Here is a 21550-nt window from a genome sequence, read left to right as displayed (position 1 = left end):
GACAAAAATAGTTACAAAGGAGAGAAAATGATGTGGGGAAAAGTTTGTGAGGAAAAGAGAGCACACGAAATACAGCAACGCGAGAGAACATGCGCAGGGCGAGAACACTAAAAAAAGTTATGCAGAAGAAAGAGAGAATGGAGTGACGGACCTGAATACATGAAAAGCATTACTGAAATTGGAGGTAAAGGCGAAGGAGGTAGAGGAAGAGGAAGAGGAAGAGAGAAGAGGAGGAGGAGACGACGTAAATGGGCAATGACTGAGAGGGGAAAAAGAGTTGAAAGGAGAGAAAAAAAAAACTACACATGAATAAATAAACGAAACCATGGAAACGAAAACTGAATGCCTCCCGTTTGAAAAGAAGAGGAAGAAGAGGAGGAGGAGGAGGAGGAGGAGGAGGGTGGTATGGGTGAAGGAGCAGGGACAAAAAGGGAATATGTCAAAAAGGAAAGGGTACACACACACACACACACACACACACACACACACACACACACACACACACACACACACACACACACACACACACACACACACACATCTCTTTTCAATATCTGGCCCTCTGGAGTGACCCGCCTTCTCAAACATTAATAGAGGGAGTTGGTTTGTTGATGAATATTGAATAGTGTGTGTGTGTGTGTGTGTGTTGCGCGTGCACACACACACACACACACACACACACACACATATCTACAGTGGAGCTATTTTTCTTTTCTTTTTCCTTTTTTTTTTTTTGTCAAACGTCTTTTTTTTACGTAATTTTCTTTGAAGCGACGACCGAGAGATGAACTTCGCGCCGGTAATGGCTTTTGGATTTTTCTTTTAATTTTTTTTTCTTTGACCTTTTTTTTATTATCTTCGGCTCTGCGCGTTGCCTCTCGAAAACAGCGCCGCCCCAGCATTAGTGAGCTCTTATTTACTTTTTTCGTTATAATTTCTTTGTATCACTTGTATTTTATCATTAGTCAAGTTGGGTGTGAGTTTCATTTGAATTACTCTGTTTCATATCTTCGTTTATCTTTTATTTCTACTTGTTTGCTTGTTTGCTTGTTTTACTTGTTTTATTTTTACTTGTTAACCTTTTATTTTATCTTGTTTGCTTGCTTTTCTAAGTATCTCTGCGTCTATCTCTTTACCTAGCTATCTATCTAACTATAAATCAGTCGATCAGTCCAATTATTCTTCTAGTTATTTGTTTATCTATCGGTCTGTATATATACCTGTCTATCTGCTTATTTATTTTCATTTTACAACAATTATTTTTATTTTTAAGAACTCGAAGGGAAAAATTACGAGTCATGTTTCATTAATAATACAGATTCTCTCTCTCTCTCTCTCTCTCTCTCTCTCTCTCTCTCTCTCTCTGTTCCTTTAAAAAAAAAAAAAGAGGCCAATTTCTCGACTATTTGCTTGAATGTTGTTGTTTTTGTTTCTGTCGTTGTCGTTGTTGTTGTTGTTTAATGATACGATTTTTTTTTTTTTTTTGTTCCTTATCGTCTTTGCCTCCTCCATGTTTGTTTGCCTCTCCTCAAACACACACACATACACACACACACACACAAACAAAGACAAATTGAGAGAGAATGCAAGTGAAAAAGAAGAAGAAGAAGAAGAAGAAGAAGACAGACGAAGAAGAAGAAGAAGAAGAAGAAGAAGAAGAAGAAGAAGGAGAGAAGAAGAAGAAGAAGGAGAAGGAGAAGGAGGAGAAGAAGAAGAAGATAGACGAAGAAGAAGACAGACGAAGAAGATAGACGAAGAAGAAGAAGAAGAAGAAGAAGAAGAAGAAGACGACGAAGAAGAAGAAGACACGAAGCAGAAGACCGACGAAGAAGACACGAAAAAGAAGATACGAAGAAGAAGAAGAAGAAGAGGAAAACTAACAACAATAAAACAAAACAAATAAAACAATGACTTTTCTCTCCGATTCAAACATTTCCTCTCCTGCCCCCCGCCCCCCCCGCCCCCACGCCATTAAAATATAATTGCCGTTATTGTACTGATGGCTTGCGCAAAAGTGACTGACTGACTGACTGGATGACCAATTAGCTGACTGAATGACTGAGCAAATTTCCAGGACCTCCCACACACCTGCAATCACAAGCACACCCACACCCACACACCTGCAATCACAAGCACACACACACCAACCCACACCCACACACCTGTAATCGCAAGCACACACACACACCAACCCACACCCACACACACGCACATACACACACTTCTAACGTACATACTCAATACACACACACACACACGCACACAGTCACATAGATATCCAAACCACCTCACACTCAAACACATCTTAAATCGTCGTCCCCTTCCCGCACTCAAACGCAAATCTCAAACGCTCACGCACTCCAGCACACGCAAAATATATGTACACCCATTCCCCCATTCTCACACACCTTAGCCCCCACAAGTATCCCCCACAAACACACCTGAAGCGCCCACACTCTCAATAACACATGGAAACTTATCGCCTTCAATCTTACTCACTCACACAGACTTCCCCTTACCCCGCAGTCTTCCCCCTTCCCAACCTTCCCCTCTCACAGTTTTCTCCTCTCCACTTTTCCCCTTTCCCAGCCTTCTCCTCCCCCTCAATCCGAACCTTCCCCCTCATCATCCCAGCTCCCTCTTTCCCCATTATTCATCCCCGTCACTCCCAAATCTTTCTCCTTCCCAGCCTTTGTCTACTTCAGCTTTCCCCCTCCCTAAACTCCCAATCTTCTCCCTTCCCATCATTCTCCTCCCACAGCCTCCAACCTTCCCCCTTATCCCCCAACCATCCAATCTTCCCCTCCCCTCCCCACCACAACACAAACACGCACTCCACACTTTAAAGAGCCGGGCTAAAGTAACGCACTTGATGCATACAATAAACTCGCTCCCATGAATTTATACGCCAGGGAAAATAAAACAGAGGACGCCTACCACCACCATCACCACCACCACTTAATTTTTGAACCAGACGAATAAATACTTTCCCCCCCCGCTCCCCCTTCCACCCCCATGCTCCCCCTCTCCCCCCTCAAGCCCCCCGAAAAAAATAATTATTGGTAAACTGAAAAATGTATATCTACACATCAGGGCCGCCGCTGCTCCGGGCTGATAAAAAAAAAAAAAAATATGTAGAAAAAAAAAGTTAATGGGAGTTGTTTGGTATTTGAACTCTCGATGAATGTATAAGCGATCAACACACATGGGCCTCAATATGTAAAATGAACACACACACACACACACACACACACACACACACACACACACACACACACACACACACACACAGTAAAAGAAGGAAAAGAAAAAAGAACCTCATAGTATGTAATATCAATCGGGTCTGACAGAAATAGTAGTAAAAAAAGGACAATAAAAGAAAAGGAAACAGAGAATCGAGAAAAGAAAAAAACCCGCAAAAACAAAAAAGAAAGAGAGAAAAGAAACAAAGACCGGAAAAAAATAGTGCAGTAAAAAAAATAGCAACAATAAACGAAAAAAAAGAAAACCGAAGAAGACTAAAAAAAAGCGAGAAAAGAAGAAAATAAGAAACAGAAAACCGAAAAAAATCTAGAAAAAAACACAAAAAAGCGAGAAAAGAAGAAAAAAAGAAGCAGAAAACGCAACAAGACTAAAGAAAAAAGCCCCGCCCCCAAAATGCGAGAAAAGAAGAAAAAAAGAAAAGAAAACCGAAAAAGAAATAAAGAACCCACTCCCCTTCCCCCCCCCCAAAAAAAAAGAAGAACAATAAGGAAATACGAAAACAACAACAACAACACCAAGACCACAAACCATAACAAACAGCCAGCAGGGAGGACTCAGCAACCTATGAGAGTGAACAATAATCAGAAAGGTGCAACAGTACAAAGCGGTCCTCCCTTCCTTACCACCACCACCACCACCACCTCCACCCCTTCCCTCCTCCCCCCCCTCCTCCTGTGTTCCCGCTTTCTCTCTCTCGCTGGAAGGCTTCGGGCGGCGGCGGCGGCGGCGGCGGCGTTGCGATCCATACTCAGGCCCGGCATAAATTTTACTTCTATTTTACCTCCAGTGACGAATAGATCTCGGTGAGGAAGGCTGGGAGGGAGGGAGGGAGGGAAGGGAGGCTGGTGATGAGGAGGAGGACGGGAAGGAAGTGGGCTGGGAGGGCGGGAGGAAGGGAGAGAGTGGGCTGGTGGGGAGGAGAGAAAAGGAGAGGAAAGGAAGGGAGAGGAAGTGGGCTAGGGAGGAGAGGGAGGAAGGGGAGGAAAGAAGAGGAAGTGGGATGAGAGAGAAGGAGGATGGAAAGGAAGGGAGAGGAAGTAGGATAGTTAGAAGGAGAGGGAGAGAGAGAGAGAAGGAGGAAGGAAAGGCGAGAGAAGTGAAGGAGAGAAGAGAGGGGAGAGGAAATGGGATGGTGGGGAGGAGAAGGAGAGAGAAGATTGAGGGAATGGCGAGAGAAGATGATGAGAAGAAAAAGGGGGAAGGGAAATGAGTGAGAATGAGGAGAGGTGGATAATGGAGGGAGAAAGGGAGATGGGGAAAGAGGAAAAGGGAGGGAAGGAAGGAGTTAATGAAAGGGAAGAAATGAGGGAAAAAGGGGAATGACTGGAAGGGGAAATAATAGGAGGGATGTAGTAGAAAAGAGGAAAAGAAGGAAAGTAAAGAAAAGCAGGGAAAGAGGAGGAAAGAGTAAGAATTGGAAAGATGGAGAGAAACAAACAAAAAAAATAAAATAAACTTGAAAGATTAAGGAAAAAAGAGGAGGGATGGGGAATGATGTAGAGGAAGAGAAGGGGAAGAAAAATGGAGGAGGAGGAGGAGGAGGAGGAGGAGGAGCGATGGAGAGAGAAAGGGAAATAAGGAAGTTGATGGTTTACGGAAGGAGAGAATGAAAAAAAACAAAAAAAAAAACAGGAGGAAGAAGGAAGTGGATGAAGTGAGTAAAAAAAAAAAGGAAAAAAAGGAAAAAGAAAAAAAAGAAATAGACCAAAAGGAAAAATATTGATAATGGAAAAACATGAAAAAAATAGAGAATGGGAAACAGGAAGAGGAAGAAAGTGGACGAAGTGGATAAAAAAAGCAAAAAAAAAAAAAAAAAAAATAGACCTTAGGAAAAAAAAACTTAACAATGAGGAAACGATAGAAAATTTAATAAAGAAAGAATGAGAAACAGAAGAAGGAAGGAAGTGGAAGAGGCGAACAAAGAAAAAGAGAATAAGTAGAAAGGAAAAATAACAGACTGAGAGATAAAATAATAATAAAAATGTGGAAGCGAAGGAAAATATAAAGATAGAGAGAATGGCAACAGAAGGGAGCGAGTGAAGGAAGTAAAGGAGAGGGAGATAGTTAGAGCATAAGCTTGAAATTAGGGGAATGATTATAATGATGAGGGAGGAAGAGCGGGAGAAAAAGAAGAGAAAATAAAAAAAAAGAAGGAGAAGGAGGAGGAGAAGGAGGAGGAGGAAGTTGATGGGTTTTCGGAAGGGAATGGCAGAAGGAAAGAGAGGAAAGGAAAATAACTGAACAAGAAAAGGAGAAAGAACGAAAGGAAACAGATGAAAGAAAATAAAATAAAGTATATGTATAAAAATAAAAAGGAAAGAGAAGAAGCAGGAAAAGATTAATGGGCTTCAAAGAGGAAAATAAGAAAAAGGAAAAAGCGGAAGTGTATAAGAGAGGAGCATAAAGCAACATAACTTAATGTACAGTTGGAAAAGGAGAAGAGATAAAAGGGGAGTAAATAGGGAAGAGGGAGAAGGAAGAAAAGAGGAGACAATGGAGAGAGGGAGGAAGAAGGAGAATAAATAAGAAAAAGGAATAAAGAAGAAAAAATAGAAAAAAAAGAAAAAAAATAGGAGAATGAATAGAAAGGAGAAAATGAGAAAAAAGAAGAGATAGAAAAAGGGATAAAGAAGAAAGGAGGAGACAAAGGAGGGAAGAAGGAAAATGGAAAATAAAGAGGAGGAGGGAGAAGAAAGAAGGAGAAAAGTAGAAAAAGGAGAATAAATAGGATGAGTAAGAAGAAAAGAGAAGACAAAGGAGGGAGGGAGAAAAAAGAAGAATAAACAGGAGGAGGAAGAAGAAAGAAGAAGAATTAGGGAGAGAAACAAAAAGGAAAAAAGGAGGATAAATAGGAAGAGGGAGAGGGAAGAAAGAAGAAAAAAGGGAGACAAACGAAGTGGGAGGGAGAGGGAGGAAAAAAGGATGAAAGATTGGCCGCTTAGAAGATATAAGAGGCAAGAGGCGCTGGGAAGAATGAAGAGGAAGAGGAAGAGAGAGGAGGGATGAAGAGGAAAGAAAGAGGAAGGATGAAGAGAAAACACATGATATATTTAACTCAAAGGAGGAGGAGGAGGAGGAGGAGGAGGAGGAATAAAGTGAAAGGAACGAGGATGGAGAGTGCAGTGAAGGAAGAAAGGAAGGAGGAGGAAGAGGAGGAGGAGAAAGAGGTGGAGGAGGGGGAGGGAGGACGGAAGAACGACAGGGAGAAAAGGAAGAGGGGAGGAAGCAGGAGGAGGAGGAGGAGGAAGAGAGAGGAAGGAGGAGGGAGGTAAAACGGAGAAAAAGTTAAATGACATCATAAAATAGCGACAGGAGGAGGACGAGGAGGAGGAGGAGGAGGAGGAGGAGGAGGAGGAGGAGGAAGATCTATAATACGTCAAGGAAAAAGGGAAACAAATGAAAGTGAATTAGGTCAAAGAGGACGATGAAAAGGAAGAAGAAGAAGAAGAAAAAGAAGAAGAAGAAGAAGAAGAAGAAGATGATGATAGTGATTGTGATGATGGTGATGATGATATTTTAAGTAACAGCAATAAATCACAAACTTAAATAAATCACTAAAGAAGGAAACGGAGAAAGACGAGAGGAAATGGACTCTTAAATAGACATGGAAGAGGAGGAGGAGGAGGAGGAGGAGGAGGAGGAGGAGGAGGAGGACGAGGAGGAGGAGAAGTAAAGAAGGAAAGTAAAGAGGGCCACTCACAGCTGCACCCCGTTGATGATAATGATAGGAGAAGGAGGAGGAGGAGGAGGAGGAGGAGGAGGAGGAGGAGCTGAAGAAGAAGCAGAAAGAGGAAATGGAAAATAAAAGACAGAAGGAAGGAATAAGCGGAAGGAAGGAAGAAGGAAGACTCTCACAGCTGCACTCCTTTGATAATGAAGACGTGAAGGAGGAATAACAGAGGAGGAGGAGGAGGAGGAGGAGGAGGAGACAAAGTAGGAAGAGAAGAACCCAGAAAGCAGTAAAGAAACGACCAATGAATAAAGAAAGAAAGGAAGAGAGAAAAGATTGTCGCTTGGATAAACAATGAGATGATGATGATGATGATGATGGAGAGGAGGAGGAGGAGGAAGAGGAGGAGGGGAAGGAGGGGGGGGATAAAAGTGAGCAAGGGAGGACGGGTGAGAAGTTGAAGAGGAAAAGGAAGAGGCATAATAAGAGGAAAAAGAAGAGAAAGAGAAGAAGAAGAAGAAGAAGAAGAAGAAGAAGAAGAAGAAGAAGAAGAAGAAGAAGAAGAAGAAGAAGAAGAAGAAGAAGAAGAAGAAGAAGAAGAAGAAGAAGAAGAAGAAGAACAAGAAGAAGAAGAAGAAGAAGAAGAAGAAGAACAAGAACAAGAAGAAGATGAAGGAGATAAATGAATAAAAGAAAAAGAAAAAGAAAGAAAGAAAGAAAAAATAAGGAAAGAAATCACGAAACAGCAACAATGTGAATAATTAAGAAGATGAAGAGGAGCGCGAAAAAGAAGAAGGAGAGAAAGAAGAGGAGTAAAAAGGAAGAACAACAAAAGAAGAAAGATGCAGAAGAAGGAGAAGAGAATATTACAAAGAGAATAAAAACACCAAGAAAGAGAAAGTAATATGAAGCCATTAAGAAGAGGGAAATAAGAGAGAATCTGATGAAGGAGGGAAAAAAAAAGATAATACCGTGAAGGAAAATGTTACACTAAAGGTCTTTGTTAATTATGAGGCGGCGAGGAGGTAGGAATAATGATAATAATAATAATAATAATAATAATAATAATAACAACAACATAAGAAAGAAGAAGAAGAAGAAGAAGAAGAAGAAGAAGAAGAAGAAGAAGAAGAAGAAGAAGAAGAAGAAGAAGAAGAAGAAGAAGAAGAAGAAGAAGAAGTCAACCGAGTAACAAGTAAAAAAAAAAAAAAAAAATCACTTCCCAACGAAAGAGAAAGAAGAGAGAGAAAAAAGAAAGAAAAAAGAGAAAGGCAAAACACCACCACCAGAAGAACGTACAAGGAGTAACAGCATAACGTTCCCAGGTGGAGTGACGGGCCGAGGAGTGAGCAGGAGTGAACGCCGGCAAGTGGAGTGTGTGTGGAAGGAGACGGTAATGACTATAAAGCTTAGATGGAGTGGTAAGCTTCTTTGGTCCCTTATGCGTGAGAGGGCGAGAACGAAGTGGGGTGGAAGGGGAAGAGGGAAGGGGGGCGGGGGGGGGGGGCAGGCTATTCAACGAACCTACACTATATAACAATACCCTTCTACTGTCTTTCCTTCTCCCCCCTCTGTACCTTCTCCACTAACCCACCTCTTCTTACTATATCCTTAATTAATAAAAAAAGAGGAGGAGACAATGGGGGTAGACGGAAGGTATGATAAGAAAGGTGAATCTGTTCTCATTACCTGGAAGACATGATGGAAAGAGAGAGTGAAGTGGAGTGGAGAGGCATAGTGGAGGGGGAGAAAAAGTGGAGTGGCTAGAGGGTGGAGTGGAGAAACAGGCAGGATGGAGAGGGTGGAGTGGAAAGAGGGAGTGGAGAAACAGGCAATTCAGAGAGGGTGGAGTGGAAAGAGGGCGGAGTGGAGACAGGACAAAGACAGTGGAGTGAAGAGAGATGCTGAAGAGAGAGAGGGTGGAGGGGCCGGAGCATGCTATCAACGGGAGAATGGCGACAACGATGATTAAAATACGGAAGGAAATAGCGGGACTTGACATATAACAGCATCCTACAGTTAAACCAAGGCGAAGTGATTATATCCAGCACAAGATCAGTCCTGTTGTATGTATAAGGTAGAACACGAGCACTGACAAAAGGGAGTTGGATGACGTTTTAATCTGCCGTGACAGGAGAATATTGAGGCAAATGAGACATGTCACCTTAAGAGATAAAGTGCATAGCGATGAGTTGGGAAGACGATGCGGAACAGGAGAACTCGAAGCCATATTCTTAAGACATTGCGGGGCTCACACACCCACACTTGAGACTTTCGTAGATGGAGTGTTTTTATTTCCATGGGTAGTTTTATAAGCCTAGTGATAGTCTGACAAGGGTTAGTGGAGAAGGTGCAGAGTGGGGAGAAGGAAAGGCAGTAGAAGTGGATTGTTATATATAGTGTAGGTTCGTTGACTAGCTCGCCCCCTCTTCCCCTTCCACCCCACTTATGAGAACCCGACTAATCTTCTTCATGGCTTCTGGAAATATTATCTGAGAACACGAGTCGGTAGCCTTTTCTTAGACGCTTCCGCCTGTCACGTCAGTTATTTTTAAAGGCCACAAAAACAGGTAAAACGTGTCCTCATATGTGTATTTTTTACGTTCATGTTACGAATGCTTTTATCAAACTAGCACCAGGCTCATAAAGCTACCTCTGAAAATGCCCACAGCCCCTACGAAAGCCTTGTCAAATGTATGTGTTTGGGCGCCGAATTATCTAAGTCTAAGAAAATGGCCCTTAGCATCGACCTGAGGGTAAGAAATCTAAAATGGTTGGTACGTGTGTAGAGATTTGATGGACGGTGACACACTAAGGAGAGTTATTGAAGGAGAGGCAGCAGGCAGGACGAGGAAGACGTGGAGGAAGAGTGTCGAGGATTATCTGGTGGAATTAAACATTGACGAGGTGCTGAGGACGAGGATGGTTTGAAGAAGATCATCGAACGTCTGATCCAAAGAAAATGGGAAAAGCAAAAAACTGAAAAAGAAATATATAAGAAACGAGAAGAAGAAGAGTAACTGAAATAAGAGAAAGAAAAGAAAATGAAAAGTATCTATCAGAAGCTAATGATAAAGAGAATAAATTGAAGAGAAAGAGAGAAAGGAAAATAACTAAAATAAGAATATATAACTAGGTGTAAAGAGGAAGAGGAAAGGTGATGAATAAGTGGCTTGACATCACCAGGGAGGAAAAAGAAGAGGAATGAATATGATGACGCAGAAGGAGGGGAAATAATGAAGAGGACACAGACACACGGCAGGTCTCCAACGACGATGAGAGAGAGAGAGAGAGAAAAAGAGAAAATGGGTAAAAGGGAAGGATAACAAAAATCATGAGTAAAGAAAAAACGAGTAATAACACACACACACACACACACACACACACACACAGGAGGACTGAGATAACATAGACATTCATATATAACAAGAGGTAAAGCTAAGTGACTAAAGAAAGGAATGAAAAAAATAGAAGGAAATAACACGATCCATCTTGCCATTCACACACACAGCAAAAGATAATCAGAGCTCCTTCGCGCCACTCACTGAGATAACATAGACATTCATACAAAACAAGAGGTAAAGCTAAGTGACCAAACAAAGGAAGGAAATAACACGATCCACCTTGCCATTCACACACACAGCAAAAGGTAATCAGAGCTCCTTCGCGCCACTCACAGTTGTACGCCGTTGATGATGGAGCCGAAGAGTCCCATCATGCCCAGGAACTCCACGCTATCATAGGTCTTCACCACGTACTCCTGCGCCACGTTGCTGATTCCGTACAGCGTGGCGCCCCCCAGACACAGCATGTCCCCCAGCAGCCGGTCAGCACCTGGAGGAAGAGGGAGGTGAGTGGGGGGTCGGGGGGGGGTATATACATACACATACACACGCACGCAGTACATACGTATACATACAAATACGTGTTTCGGTGTGGACGTTGATATATACACATGGCCGGTCTCTCTCTCTCTCTCTCTCTCTCTCATGCACACAGAAAACACAAAACCTGATTCTATTCCAATATTTTTTAGCTACCGTTGCCCTACGTAACATCCTCGCCACACACACACACACACACACACACACACACACACACACACACACACACACACACGCACACACACACACGCGCGTCATTCAGGTCACATCACACGCCCGCCGCTGTTGTGCTTTTTTTATGATCGAAATGTCAATAACGCCTACACTACCCGCCCAGCCAGTACGTCAGTCCGCCAGTCCGTCCGTCCGTCCGTCATTCACCCAACCCGCCATCCATCCAGTCAGTCCGTCAGCCAGCCAGTCAGTCATCCGAACCAGTCAGTCAGTCCTTCGGTTAGTCAGTCATTCCGTCATGTCTCGTCTATTTCCAAAACCCATACACCATCTCTCTCTCTCTCTCTCTCTCTCTCTCTCACACACACACACACACACGCACACACACACACACACCTGCCCTCTGCATGTATCCTTTTTTAGCATCTGTTTGTTCACCTGGACAAGTCTAGGTCACCTGTTTATTAATATGGATTGGCAGGTAGACAGGTGGAAAGATACACGGAGGTAAATGACGATAGATAGATATATAGATAGATAGATATTGGCATTGGCTTAACGTCAGACCTTGATATCATTTCCGATTGGGGTAAAAGGAACCTTGTGTCCTTCAATGCCTCAAGAACCCAATTTCTCTACCTATCAACTCGAGACAATCTTCCAAACACCTATCCCCTATTCTTCAACAACACTCAGCTGTCACCTTTTTCAACACTAAACATCCTCGGTCTATCCTTAACTCAAAATCTTAACTGGAAACTTCATATCTCTTCTCTCACTAAATCAGCTTCCTCGAGGTTGGGCGTTCTGTATCGTCTCCGCCAGTTCTTCTCCCCCGCACAGTTGCTATCCATATACAGGGGCCTTGTCCGCCCTCGTATGGAGTGTGCATCTCACGTGTGGGGGGCTCCACTCACACAGCTCTCCTGGACAGAGTGGAGTCTAAGGCTATTCGTCTCATCAGCTCTCCTCCTCTTACTGATAGTCTTCTACCTCTCAAATTCCGCCGCCATGTTGCCTCTCTTTCTATCTTCTATCGATATTTTCATGCTGACTGCCCTTCTGAACTTGCTAACTGCATGTCTCCCTCCCGCGGCCCCGCTGCACTCGACTGTCCACTCTAGCTCATCAGTATACTGTCCAAACCCCTTATGCAAGAGTTAACCATCATCATCACTCTTTCATCCCTTACACTGGTAGACTCTGGAACAGCCTTCCTTCGTCTGCATTTTTCTGCCTATGACTTGACCTTTCAAGAAGAGTGTATCAAGACACCTCTCCACCCGAAATTGACCTCTCTTTTGGGCACTTTTCTTTGGTCTATTATGGGAGCGGTGAGTAGCGGGCTTTTTTTCTACACTTTTTTTTTTTTTTGCGCTTGAGCCGTCTCCTTTGTTGTAAAAAAAGAAAAGAGAGTAAAAATAGACTATTAATTAACTTCACTCCCACACACACACGACACACAGGTATACATTCATTAACCTACACACACACACACACACACACACACACACACACACACACACACACACACACACACACATGTACACATTCATTAACCTACACCTACACACACGTACACCACCTTACCTTACACTTCTTCCTCCACGCACAATGCTATACCCACCTTCCCCTCTCTCCGCCTTTCCATTCACACACTTACATAAGTACTCCCGTCCCTTACACTTATGCCATACGCCTTACTGCGCCTCCGTGGTACAGTAGTTAGCGCCCCTGACTACGAATTTGCGAGTCTGGGTTCGAATCCCGGCCTGGGGAGTCGGCGTGCAGCCCACCCAGCTGTTCATCCTTCCTTTCGGGATGGTCGATAAATGGGTACCTGGGGAAACCTGGGGAAGGTAAACTGTGGTGCCCCCGATGTTACACTGGCCCTGTGTCGGGTTAAGGGTTTTCTCCCACCACAGACTCAAAGGGCCAACGTGACGGAGATGAGCACCGCCGCCACGCGCAGCTACAGCGTATGCTCACAATCTTACCTTACTTTACACTCATCTCTCCACTCCTTTCCCCCGACACTAATGTATGTTCACTCCATCAACAAACACAGGTATATCTACACCCCAACACCCCCCACACAGACATCCATAACCTTCTCCCCCCACACGAACTCTTCCGCCAACTTCCCTTACCCACTCCTAAAACTCCCATTCCCCTCCTGCCACCACTACACAAAATCCCTTACTCCTATTCCTCTTTACCGTCCCTACAACTTCCCTGTCCCTTGCACCTACCTTTACTCACATCTCCCCCTATAACTCCCTCTCTCCCTCATCCTCTAACCCTTTCAAACCCCCTACACCCCTGGCACCTTATACCCACCCACCTCTCCTTCACCCCACGCCCCCACACACACAAACCTGGATGGTCGCCTTTCCGTCACCCCAAAACTCTCTACCCTTCCTCCACCTCCCCGCAACTCCTCTCCCCACCTACAAACCCTTACACATATCTTTCCCCTTCCCCCCTCCACTTCCCTCCACTCACCCACACCACCCCTTTCAACCCCAGCACCCAGGCACAAACCTGGGATGGGGGCCTTTCCGTCATCCACGTTGGCCCAGACGAGGCAGCCCACCCCGAGTAGGCACAGGCCCACGCCCAGCACATGCACCAGCTTGTAGCGCACCTTCAGGAACAGCCAGCTCAGCGCCAGCACCACCGGCACCACGAAGCAGTCCAGCAGCTGACGGGGGAAGAGCAGAGGGTGAGACGAGAGTGACGGAGGGAGTGAGGGAAATGAGGGAGTGAGGGAGATGAGGGTGAGAGGGAGGAAGAGGGTGAGTGGTAAGGTGGGAGGGAGAAGGTGAAGGGGAGGGAGAGGGTGAGAGAGAGGGAGGGAGGGAAGCGAGGGGCAAGTATATAAGAGCGACAGTTGAAGGGGTGAAATAAGAGGTGACATGGTGATGGGGGAGGTGGAGGGGGGGGGGGCTGAGGAAAGATGAAAAGGGGGGGGGGGGGGGGAAGAAAAGTAAGGAGAATAGATCATGGAATAGGCAAAGGCAGGCAGGCGTGAGGGCAAAGAGGAGGACGGGCGAAGTATGGATGTGTGAGTGAAGGAGAGAAAAAAAAGGAGGGGAGAGAAAGGGGATAGGACAGGTAAGGTTAAGGTGTAAGCTGTTAAAGGAGGAAAGGTGAGGGGTTAAGACAGGTGAGTGGAGGTGAGATGAGATTAAAAGGAGGAGAGGTAAGAGGATGGGATACAGGGCAGGAAAGTGAGGGTTTGAAGGACTTGTAAAATGTGGGTTTGTCATTGATGTTTTGCGGCCCATCCCACTCACACCTCACTCCATGTACAAAGCTGAACCGCTGTTACATACTATATTAAGAGAGAAAGGGCACGGAGGTGAGAGGTAAGTAAGGGAGGAAAGGTTAGGGGATGGGACATAAGAGAGGAAATGAGTGAGTTTTAAGAGAAAAAAGGCGAGGGTTAAGAGAGGTGAGGGGAAGGTGACAGGGAAACGAGATGAAAAGTAAGAGAATGGGACATATGAGGAGGAGGTGATAGGGAATTGTGAGAGGAATGGTAAGGGATTAAAGGAGGTGAAAGGTGGATGAGAATGAATTGAGGGAGGAAAGTTAAGGGAATAGGATAAATGAGAGGGATATGAGAGGGAATAAAGGAAGGAAAGAAAAGGAAAAGGACAAGTAAGGATGATTTTTATAGAGGACGAATTGTGAGGGAAAGGGAACGAGGGGAGAAAAGGTGAGGAAGGTGAATGGCAAGTCAGGAAGGGAGGAGGAGAGGTGACGATAGAGGGAAAGGGGAAGTAAGGTGAGGGGAGGCCGAGGGTTAGGTAGGGTTGAAGGGGCTTATGCGCAAAAGTAGGTCAACCATGCAAATTCTTCTGCATATTTTCATTTTGCGAATGTGCGTGACCCTGAGTGTGTGTGTGTGTGTGTGTGTGTGTGTGTGTGTGTGTGTGTGTGTGTGTGTGTGTGTGTGTGTGTGTGTGTGTGTGTGTGTGTGTGTGTGCGTCGTCCAGTACCCAAAGCAGTAGTAGTAGTAGTAGTAGTAGTAGTAGTAGTAGTAGTAGTAGTAGTAGTAGTAGTAGTAGTAGTAATAGTAGTAGAAGTAGTAGTAGTAGAAAATAGCATTATTCTTCCTTTCAATCATTCAGTGCGAATATGATTTCTATCGGAATATTTCTATTTTGTATTAATCCATGTCAAATAATTATCTCTCTTCTCTCTCTCTCTCTCTCTCTCTCTCTCTCTCTCTCTCTCTCTCTCTCTGAAACACACACACACACACACACACACACACACACACACACACACAGGCGTGGTGCCTCACCTGCACAGAGGTGACGGAGGTGAACTGGTAGGCGCGCAGCACCAGGTAGTTGGCCTCCACGTCCACGGCGGCCAACACGAAGTACTTGAGGCCCTTGGTGCGCACCACGCGCAGCAGGGAGCCCTCGCCGGAGCGGCAGGCCAGCCACGTGGTGTAGACGAGGCACAGCAGCACGTAGTTGATGAAGCTCACGGCTGGCGGGGGAGGGGGAGGGGGAAGATGGTTAGTGTGTGCGTTGTTGTGTCTTTCAAGTTTCAACCCAAAGGCTGCAGGATTCTCTGGAGCAGTGGCTCCCAGCCTTTTTTGTCCCATTCCCCTTTTTCCAGTCATTCTTTCTCCTGTGGACCCCTACAACGAAACAGGTTCAGCGGGCCACTCATGACAATCCCAATGGCAAAATTTGTCACCTGGACGGTGAGTTTGACACCCCTGGTGCCATTAGTTAATGTAGAGCAATTCTAGCATTCAAGGATTCAGTTTCAAGGTTTTATGAATTTTATTCCGAGCCGCAAGTTCCCTAATCCCAGTACAATAAATTAAAAAAATAACGAGAATCTATACGAATCCCTTGAAATTCTTCAAGCGTCCATGGACCCCTGGCTGGGAACCACAGCTCTAGAGGCCTTGTGTCCTCCCCTCCGTTGGGCGGTGTGTGGTGTCTATCTTGACTATGTTTTGAGTGATTGGCCATCCTTGTGTCTGTCTGACTGTCTTCATGTTTATTGTGTTTGGTGGCAGCATCTGTCTGTCTGTCTGTCTGTTTCTCTGTCTGTCTATCTGCTCAGTCTCGTGTGAGCCATGCTGTGTGGGGTCGTTCTTAATTGTGGTCACCGTGTCTATCTGTCTGTCTACCTTGATATGAAGGATGTAACAGTGCTAATTAAACTCAAATCCAGTGAGTGCTGATTGGTAACATGTCAAGTAGGCTTAAGCTGAGGAGAGAGGAAAAAGTTAACGAATAATAAATAGTCTCCATCTCTCTCTCTCTCTCTCTCTCTCTCTCTCTCTCTCTCTCTCTCTCTCTCTCTCTCTCTCTCTCTCTCTCTCCCCCCCCCAAACACACACTCACAAAGGGGCTTACTAGGACTGGCTCGGCAGAATTGAGTCTTAAATGTGTCGAAAGAGATGAGGCAAGGGAGGGGAAGGTGGGGAAAGTGAAGGGAACGGAAGGGAAGGGAGGGGAAACGAAAGGAGGGGAGGGAAAGGGAAGGGAAGAGAGGGAAATGGATGGGAAGAAAGGGGAAGCGAAGAGAAGGAAGGGGAGGCGAGGGGAAGGAAGGAGTAGGGAGGTGAAACGAAGAGAATCAAGTGGAGGCGAAAAGAAGGGACGGGAAACAAAGGAAAGGGAAGGGAGGGAAAGCAAAGGAAAGGGAAGGGAGGGAAAGCAAAGGAAAGGGAAGGGAGGGAAAGCAAAGGAAAGGGAAGGGAGGGAAAGCAAAGGAAAGGGAAGGGAGGCGAGAGGAAAGCTAAGAGAGACGAAGGGACTGTAAGGATTCACAAGGAGTCAGGAGAGGGACGGATTGCCGGACTGTTGTGGGATGGATATTCTGTTGTGAGTTCGATGATTTCTGGCCGGAAGGAATCTGGACGAGTGTGAGAAGAGAAATAAGCTGAAGGACTAGGAGGATCTACGTGACTGGCGAAGATCTGAGACTGACTGGAGAGGGACTTGAACTTGCTGGAGGGAGAGGGAGACTGACTGGAAAGGAAGAATTGAGAAAAGGTGTATGGATGGATGGAGAGTAAGGGTACTTGGGGAATGGACTGAGGCTGGTTGGAGAGAGAGAAGGAGACTTATTGGAAAGGAAGAAGGGTTTAGGAAGCCTGTGATTGAATGGAGAATATGGCTACTTGGGAATGGATAGAAGCTGAAGAGAGAGAGAGAGAGAGAGCGGGAGTAGAAGTAACACTGAGGAAGAGGTATGATTTGATGTAGAATAAAGGACTTGGAGAGAGACTGAGAGAGAGAATGAGAAAAGAAAGAGAGGAGAGAGAGAAAGGAAATGGTGACTGAGAGAGAGAGAGGAGAGAGAGAGAGAGAGAGAGAGAGAGAGAGAGAGAGAGAGAGAGAGAGAGAGAGAGAGAGAGAGAGAGAGAGAGAGAGAAAAAACGAAACGGGTACTTTTAACTTTCCTTCCTTAACTGAACTACCAGAAATAACAACAACAATAAATAACAAAAATAATTAACACGCGGTCACACTATTAAATCCTCGTGACTAATATGTGACCTTCCGCCCCCTTTCTTCCCCCTCCCCTCCCTCTCCCCTCTTCCTTTTCCCCTTCCCCCCTTACTGGTGCTCCCCCCCTCCTCCCCTCCCACTTTCCCTCTCGCTCCCTGATCATTTTGTTTGATTGTCAAGTTCTCGTGGTTGCGTGGTAGTGGTGGTGGTGGTAGTGGTGATGGTGGTGTTGGTTGGAGTTCTTGTTGTTGTTTGTGGTGGTGGTTGAGGTTATGGAGGTGATGGTGGTAGACGTGATGATGGTAGAGGTGATGGTGGTAGAGGTGATGGTGGTAGACGTGATGGTGGTTGAGGTGATGGTGGTAGACGTGATGGTGGTAGAGATGATGGTGGTAAAGGTGATGGTAGTAGAAGTGATGGCGGTAGAGATGGTGGTTGATTGGCTGATGGTTGATACTGGTGGTCGAGGTGGTGGGTGTCGTAGAAATGTGGAGGTGGTAGAAAAAAACCAGCTCTTTCTGATTCACTTCATCATTTCACTTCCTCTTCGCCCAGTCTCACTTCTCCCTTGTAACCTCATTTCATTTCACTGAATTTCTTGTTTTATTCATTTCGTGGGATCATTTCTATAGGATTCGACTACGCTACCCCTACGAGAAGGAGGAGGAGGAGATAAAGGAGGATGAGGAAGAGGAGGAAGAGGAAGAGGAAGAGGAGGAGGAGGGGTAAAGATGTATTTTATGTGAAGCTACGGGTGGGTGGAATTGTAATGACGGTAGCGGTGGTGATAGTGGTGGTGATGGTGATGGTGGTGATAGTGGTGGTGCTGGTGGTGGTGAGAGTGGTGGTGTTGGTGGTGATAGTGGTGATGATGATGGTGGTGGAGAAACAAGAAATGCAAATCCAGACTTCCAAAAAAAAAAAAATCAGAGAGAGAACAAGAATGGGACGGAGTGCTTTTGGTAGGTTTAGTTATGTCATAAATACCAACCCGCCACTCCCCGTGAAGCGAAAGGCGCACAATCAATGTATCCTGCCAGTCCTAACATGCACCTCAGAAACCTTGCTCCTCGTGAAGTATTTAGAGAAAGCCAATAAGCGAAAAAAATGAAACAGAGAGAAAAAAAGTCTGGGTATAACATGGAGAGACAGGGAGGCGAGCATCATGGATTAGAGAGTAGATAAAAAGACTGAAGATATTTTAATGACTACCTAGAATAAGAAATTTACTGGAGCAGGTTATATCACGCGTAGAACTGATTTCAGATGGACAGCCAAAGTAGGCAAGTGGTAACTCATAAATTGTAGAAGCCAAGGCAGACATAGAACCTGGAGAAGTTAGACATTCACCGGAACAGGGTGGAATACACTAACACCGGACAGGGGCAGAGGGGAACATGGGGTGAGGTCTTTGTATTGCTCTGGCCGAGTATTAAGTGAAGAAAATTAAGATGTTTTTGTGGTCCTTTTTCATAACAAACAATACGGGTTCTGATTACGACTAGTTTCAAAGGTTCTTACGGGTTTTATTAGTCCGGTCATGGTGCAGAGGCCTTGTAAGACGAAGTAGGCCTAGTAAACCACATCAATATTTACGGGGGCCTTGTCAAAGAGGTGTATTAAAGGGAGAACTGAAGCGTTTGAGAATAAGAGTTTTTCAAAAGTGTGTGTGTGTGTGTGTGTGTTGGTGAATCACAAGTTCGTTAGGCTGGACGAGACGAGGTGTTGTAATGTGTGTGTGTGTGAGAGAGAGAGAGAGAGAGAGAGAGAGAGAGAGAGAGAGAGAGAGAGAGAGAGAGAGAGAGAGAGAGAGAGAGGTTTCCGTGAGAGAGAGAGAGAGAGAGAGAGAGAGAGAGAGAGAGAGAGAGAGAGAGAGAGATAGAGAGAGAGAGAGAGAGAGATATAGAGAGAGAGAGAGAGAGAGAGATATATAGAGAGAGAGAGAGAGAGAGAGAGAGAGATAGAGAGAGGAGAGAGAGAGGAGAGAGAGAGAGAGAGAGAGAGAGAGAGAGAGGCTTGAGTTAGGAAGGAGCCAAAAAGAGGAGGAGGAGGAGGTGGAGAAGGGGAGGAGGAGGAGAAGGGGAGGAGGAGGATGTCAATAACCCGCATCAAAACACTCAACACACTCAGTAAGTTTTTCCTAGTAAACAAACACACCAACACACACACACACACACACACACACACACACACACACACACACACACACACACATACGAACACTTTTTTCCGTTTTTAATTTCATCTCTTTTTATTTATGTGCTTGTTTTGTCTGTCTGTCTGTCTGTCTGTTTATCTGTCTGTTTGTCTGTCTGTCTGTCTGTGTGTGTGTCTGTCCATATGTTTCCTTATTTCTCTCATCTTTCTCTGCTTTTTCTTCTTCTTCTTCTTCTTCTTCTTCTTCTTCTTCTTATTATTATTATTATTATTATTATTATTATTATTATTATTATTATTATTATTATTATTATTATTATTATTATTATTATTATTCCGTCTTTCGTTATTCCTTTCTTTATTGAGTCTTCCCTTTCATTGCTTTCCCATTTTCTATTCATGCTTTTTATTCCCCGTTTTTTATCACAGTCTCCCATTCAATAATACTTCAATATTTTCTTCCTTTTTTCTTCATCTTTCCTCCTTTTCCTTCTATCCTTCCGTCCTACCTTTTTTTATTTCCTTTTGATATATTTTTCCCATTCCCTTTTCTCCTTTCGTTCTCATCTTTTTCTCTTTTCTTCCTTCGCTTTTGGTATAACTATTTAAATATTCCTTTTCCGTCTTTCTTTTAACTTTTTTTCTCTTCCTTTCCTTTTGATATAACATTTTCTTTCCTTTTCCTCTTTTCTTCTTCTTCCTCCTGCTCAGCTTCTCCTCCTTCTCCTCCTCTTTTTTTTCTCTCTTTCTCGTCTTTCTATTCCTCCTTATCCTCCTACTTCTTACCTCTAATTCCTTTTCTCCTATCCGCGCTACCTCCTCCTCCTCCTCCTCCTCCTCCTCCTTTTCACATTTTCTTCCTTTCTTTTTCATGCATCGTTTCTAATATTCCTTTCCTTCTTATCTTTCCTTCTCTCTTCTTCTTGTTCGCTTTTCCTTCCTCTTCCTTTCCTAACCCTACCTTAGTTTCCTTTCCTCTATTTATTCCTTCCTATTCCATCCCATTCTTGTTCTTTTAATTCCTTTCCTAATCCTTTTCATTTTCTTCTATTTCCTTTTCCGTTCCCATCCTTTCCTTTTCTTCTTGTGTCCAAACCTTTCCCTCTGTGTTGCTATGATTTCTTTCCCTTCCTCCTTCCTTCGCTCTTTCCTCTATCTCTCCTTCCCTTCCTGCCCTGTCAAGCTCGTCCTTCCCAGCACAATTTTTCTTGCCTCAGATTTCCTTCTTATTTCTCTTCCTCCCTCCCTCTCCTCCTTTCTTTCCTTCTTTCCTTCCCTCATCTCTTTCATTCTTTCTGTCCTTCCTTCCTTGCTTCCTACTCTCCATTCTTCCTTCTTTTTTCTTTCTTTCCGTCCTACTTTTCCCGTTTCCTTCCTTCCTCCCTTTTTTCCTTCTTTTCTACTTTTCTCATCTTCTTCCTTCATTCCTTCTGTTCTTCTACCTTCCCTTCCTCCTTTCCTTCCTTCCTCCCTTTCTATTTTCCGTTCCTCATTCTCTCTTCCCGTTATTCCTCTTCCACTTCCTTCCTTCCTTCAATTCCTAACTCCTTCTCACCCTCACATTTTCTACCTCTGTTTTCCTTCTTTCTTCCCTTCCTTCCTTCCTCCCTTCCGTATCCCTCCTTCCCCCTTTCCTCCCTGTCAAACCTCCCCCGCGGCCATATTCTTCTTACTTCCGCTTTTGTTTCTGTTTCATTCTCTCCCTTCATCAATTCCTTTCTTTCTCTCCTCCCTCCCTTCCTCCTCTCCTTCCTCCCTCCCTTTCTCCCCTGTCAAAACTTTGCATGTTCCATTCTCCCCTGCCACGGCCTCCATCATCACTCTTTCCTTCCTCCTCCTCCTCCTCTTCCTCCTCCGTGTCCTTCTTCTCATCTTCTCCCATTTCCTCTTCGTCCTTCATCCTC

The 21550-nt window shown here is 44.6% G+C and overlaps 1 protein-coding gene across 2 annotated transcripts in view; it reads right to left on the bottom strand.

Annotated features, from left to right (window-relative positions):
- The window catches only part of LOC126982538 (solute carrier family 35 member F2-like), an 85644-nt gene that overhangs the window by 13487 nt on the left and 50607 nt on the right, over window positions 1-21550 (bottom strand). For both annotated transcript variants that reach the window (XM_050834677.1, XM_050834678.1), the window contains exons 3-5: window positions 15308-15501; window positions 13537-13696; window positions 10612-10768 (exon numbers count right to left, since the gene is read on the bottom strand). In XM_050834677.1, coding sequence (XP_050690634.1) covers window positions 10612-10768; window positions 13537-13696; window positions 15308-15501 — 511 coding nt within the window. The remainder of the gene's footprint in view (window positions 1-10611; window positions 10769-13536; window positions 13697-15307; window positions 15502-21550) is intronic.

Source organism: Eriocheir sinensis, chromosome 51 (genome assembly GCF_024679095.1).
Source record: "Eriocheir sinensis breed Jianghai 21 chromosome 51, ASM2467909v1, whole genome shotgun sequence".
NCBI classification, from domain to species: Eukaryota; Metazoa; Arthropoda; class Malacostraca; order Decapoda; family Varunidae; genus Eriocheir; species Eriocheir sinensis.
This window is presented reverse-complemented; position numbering and strand designations above follow the sequence as displayed.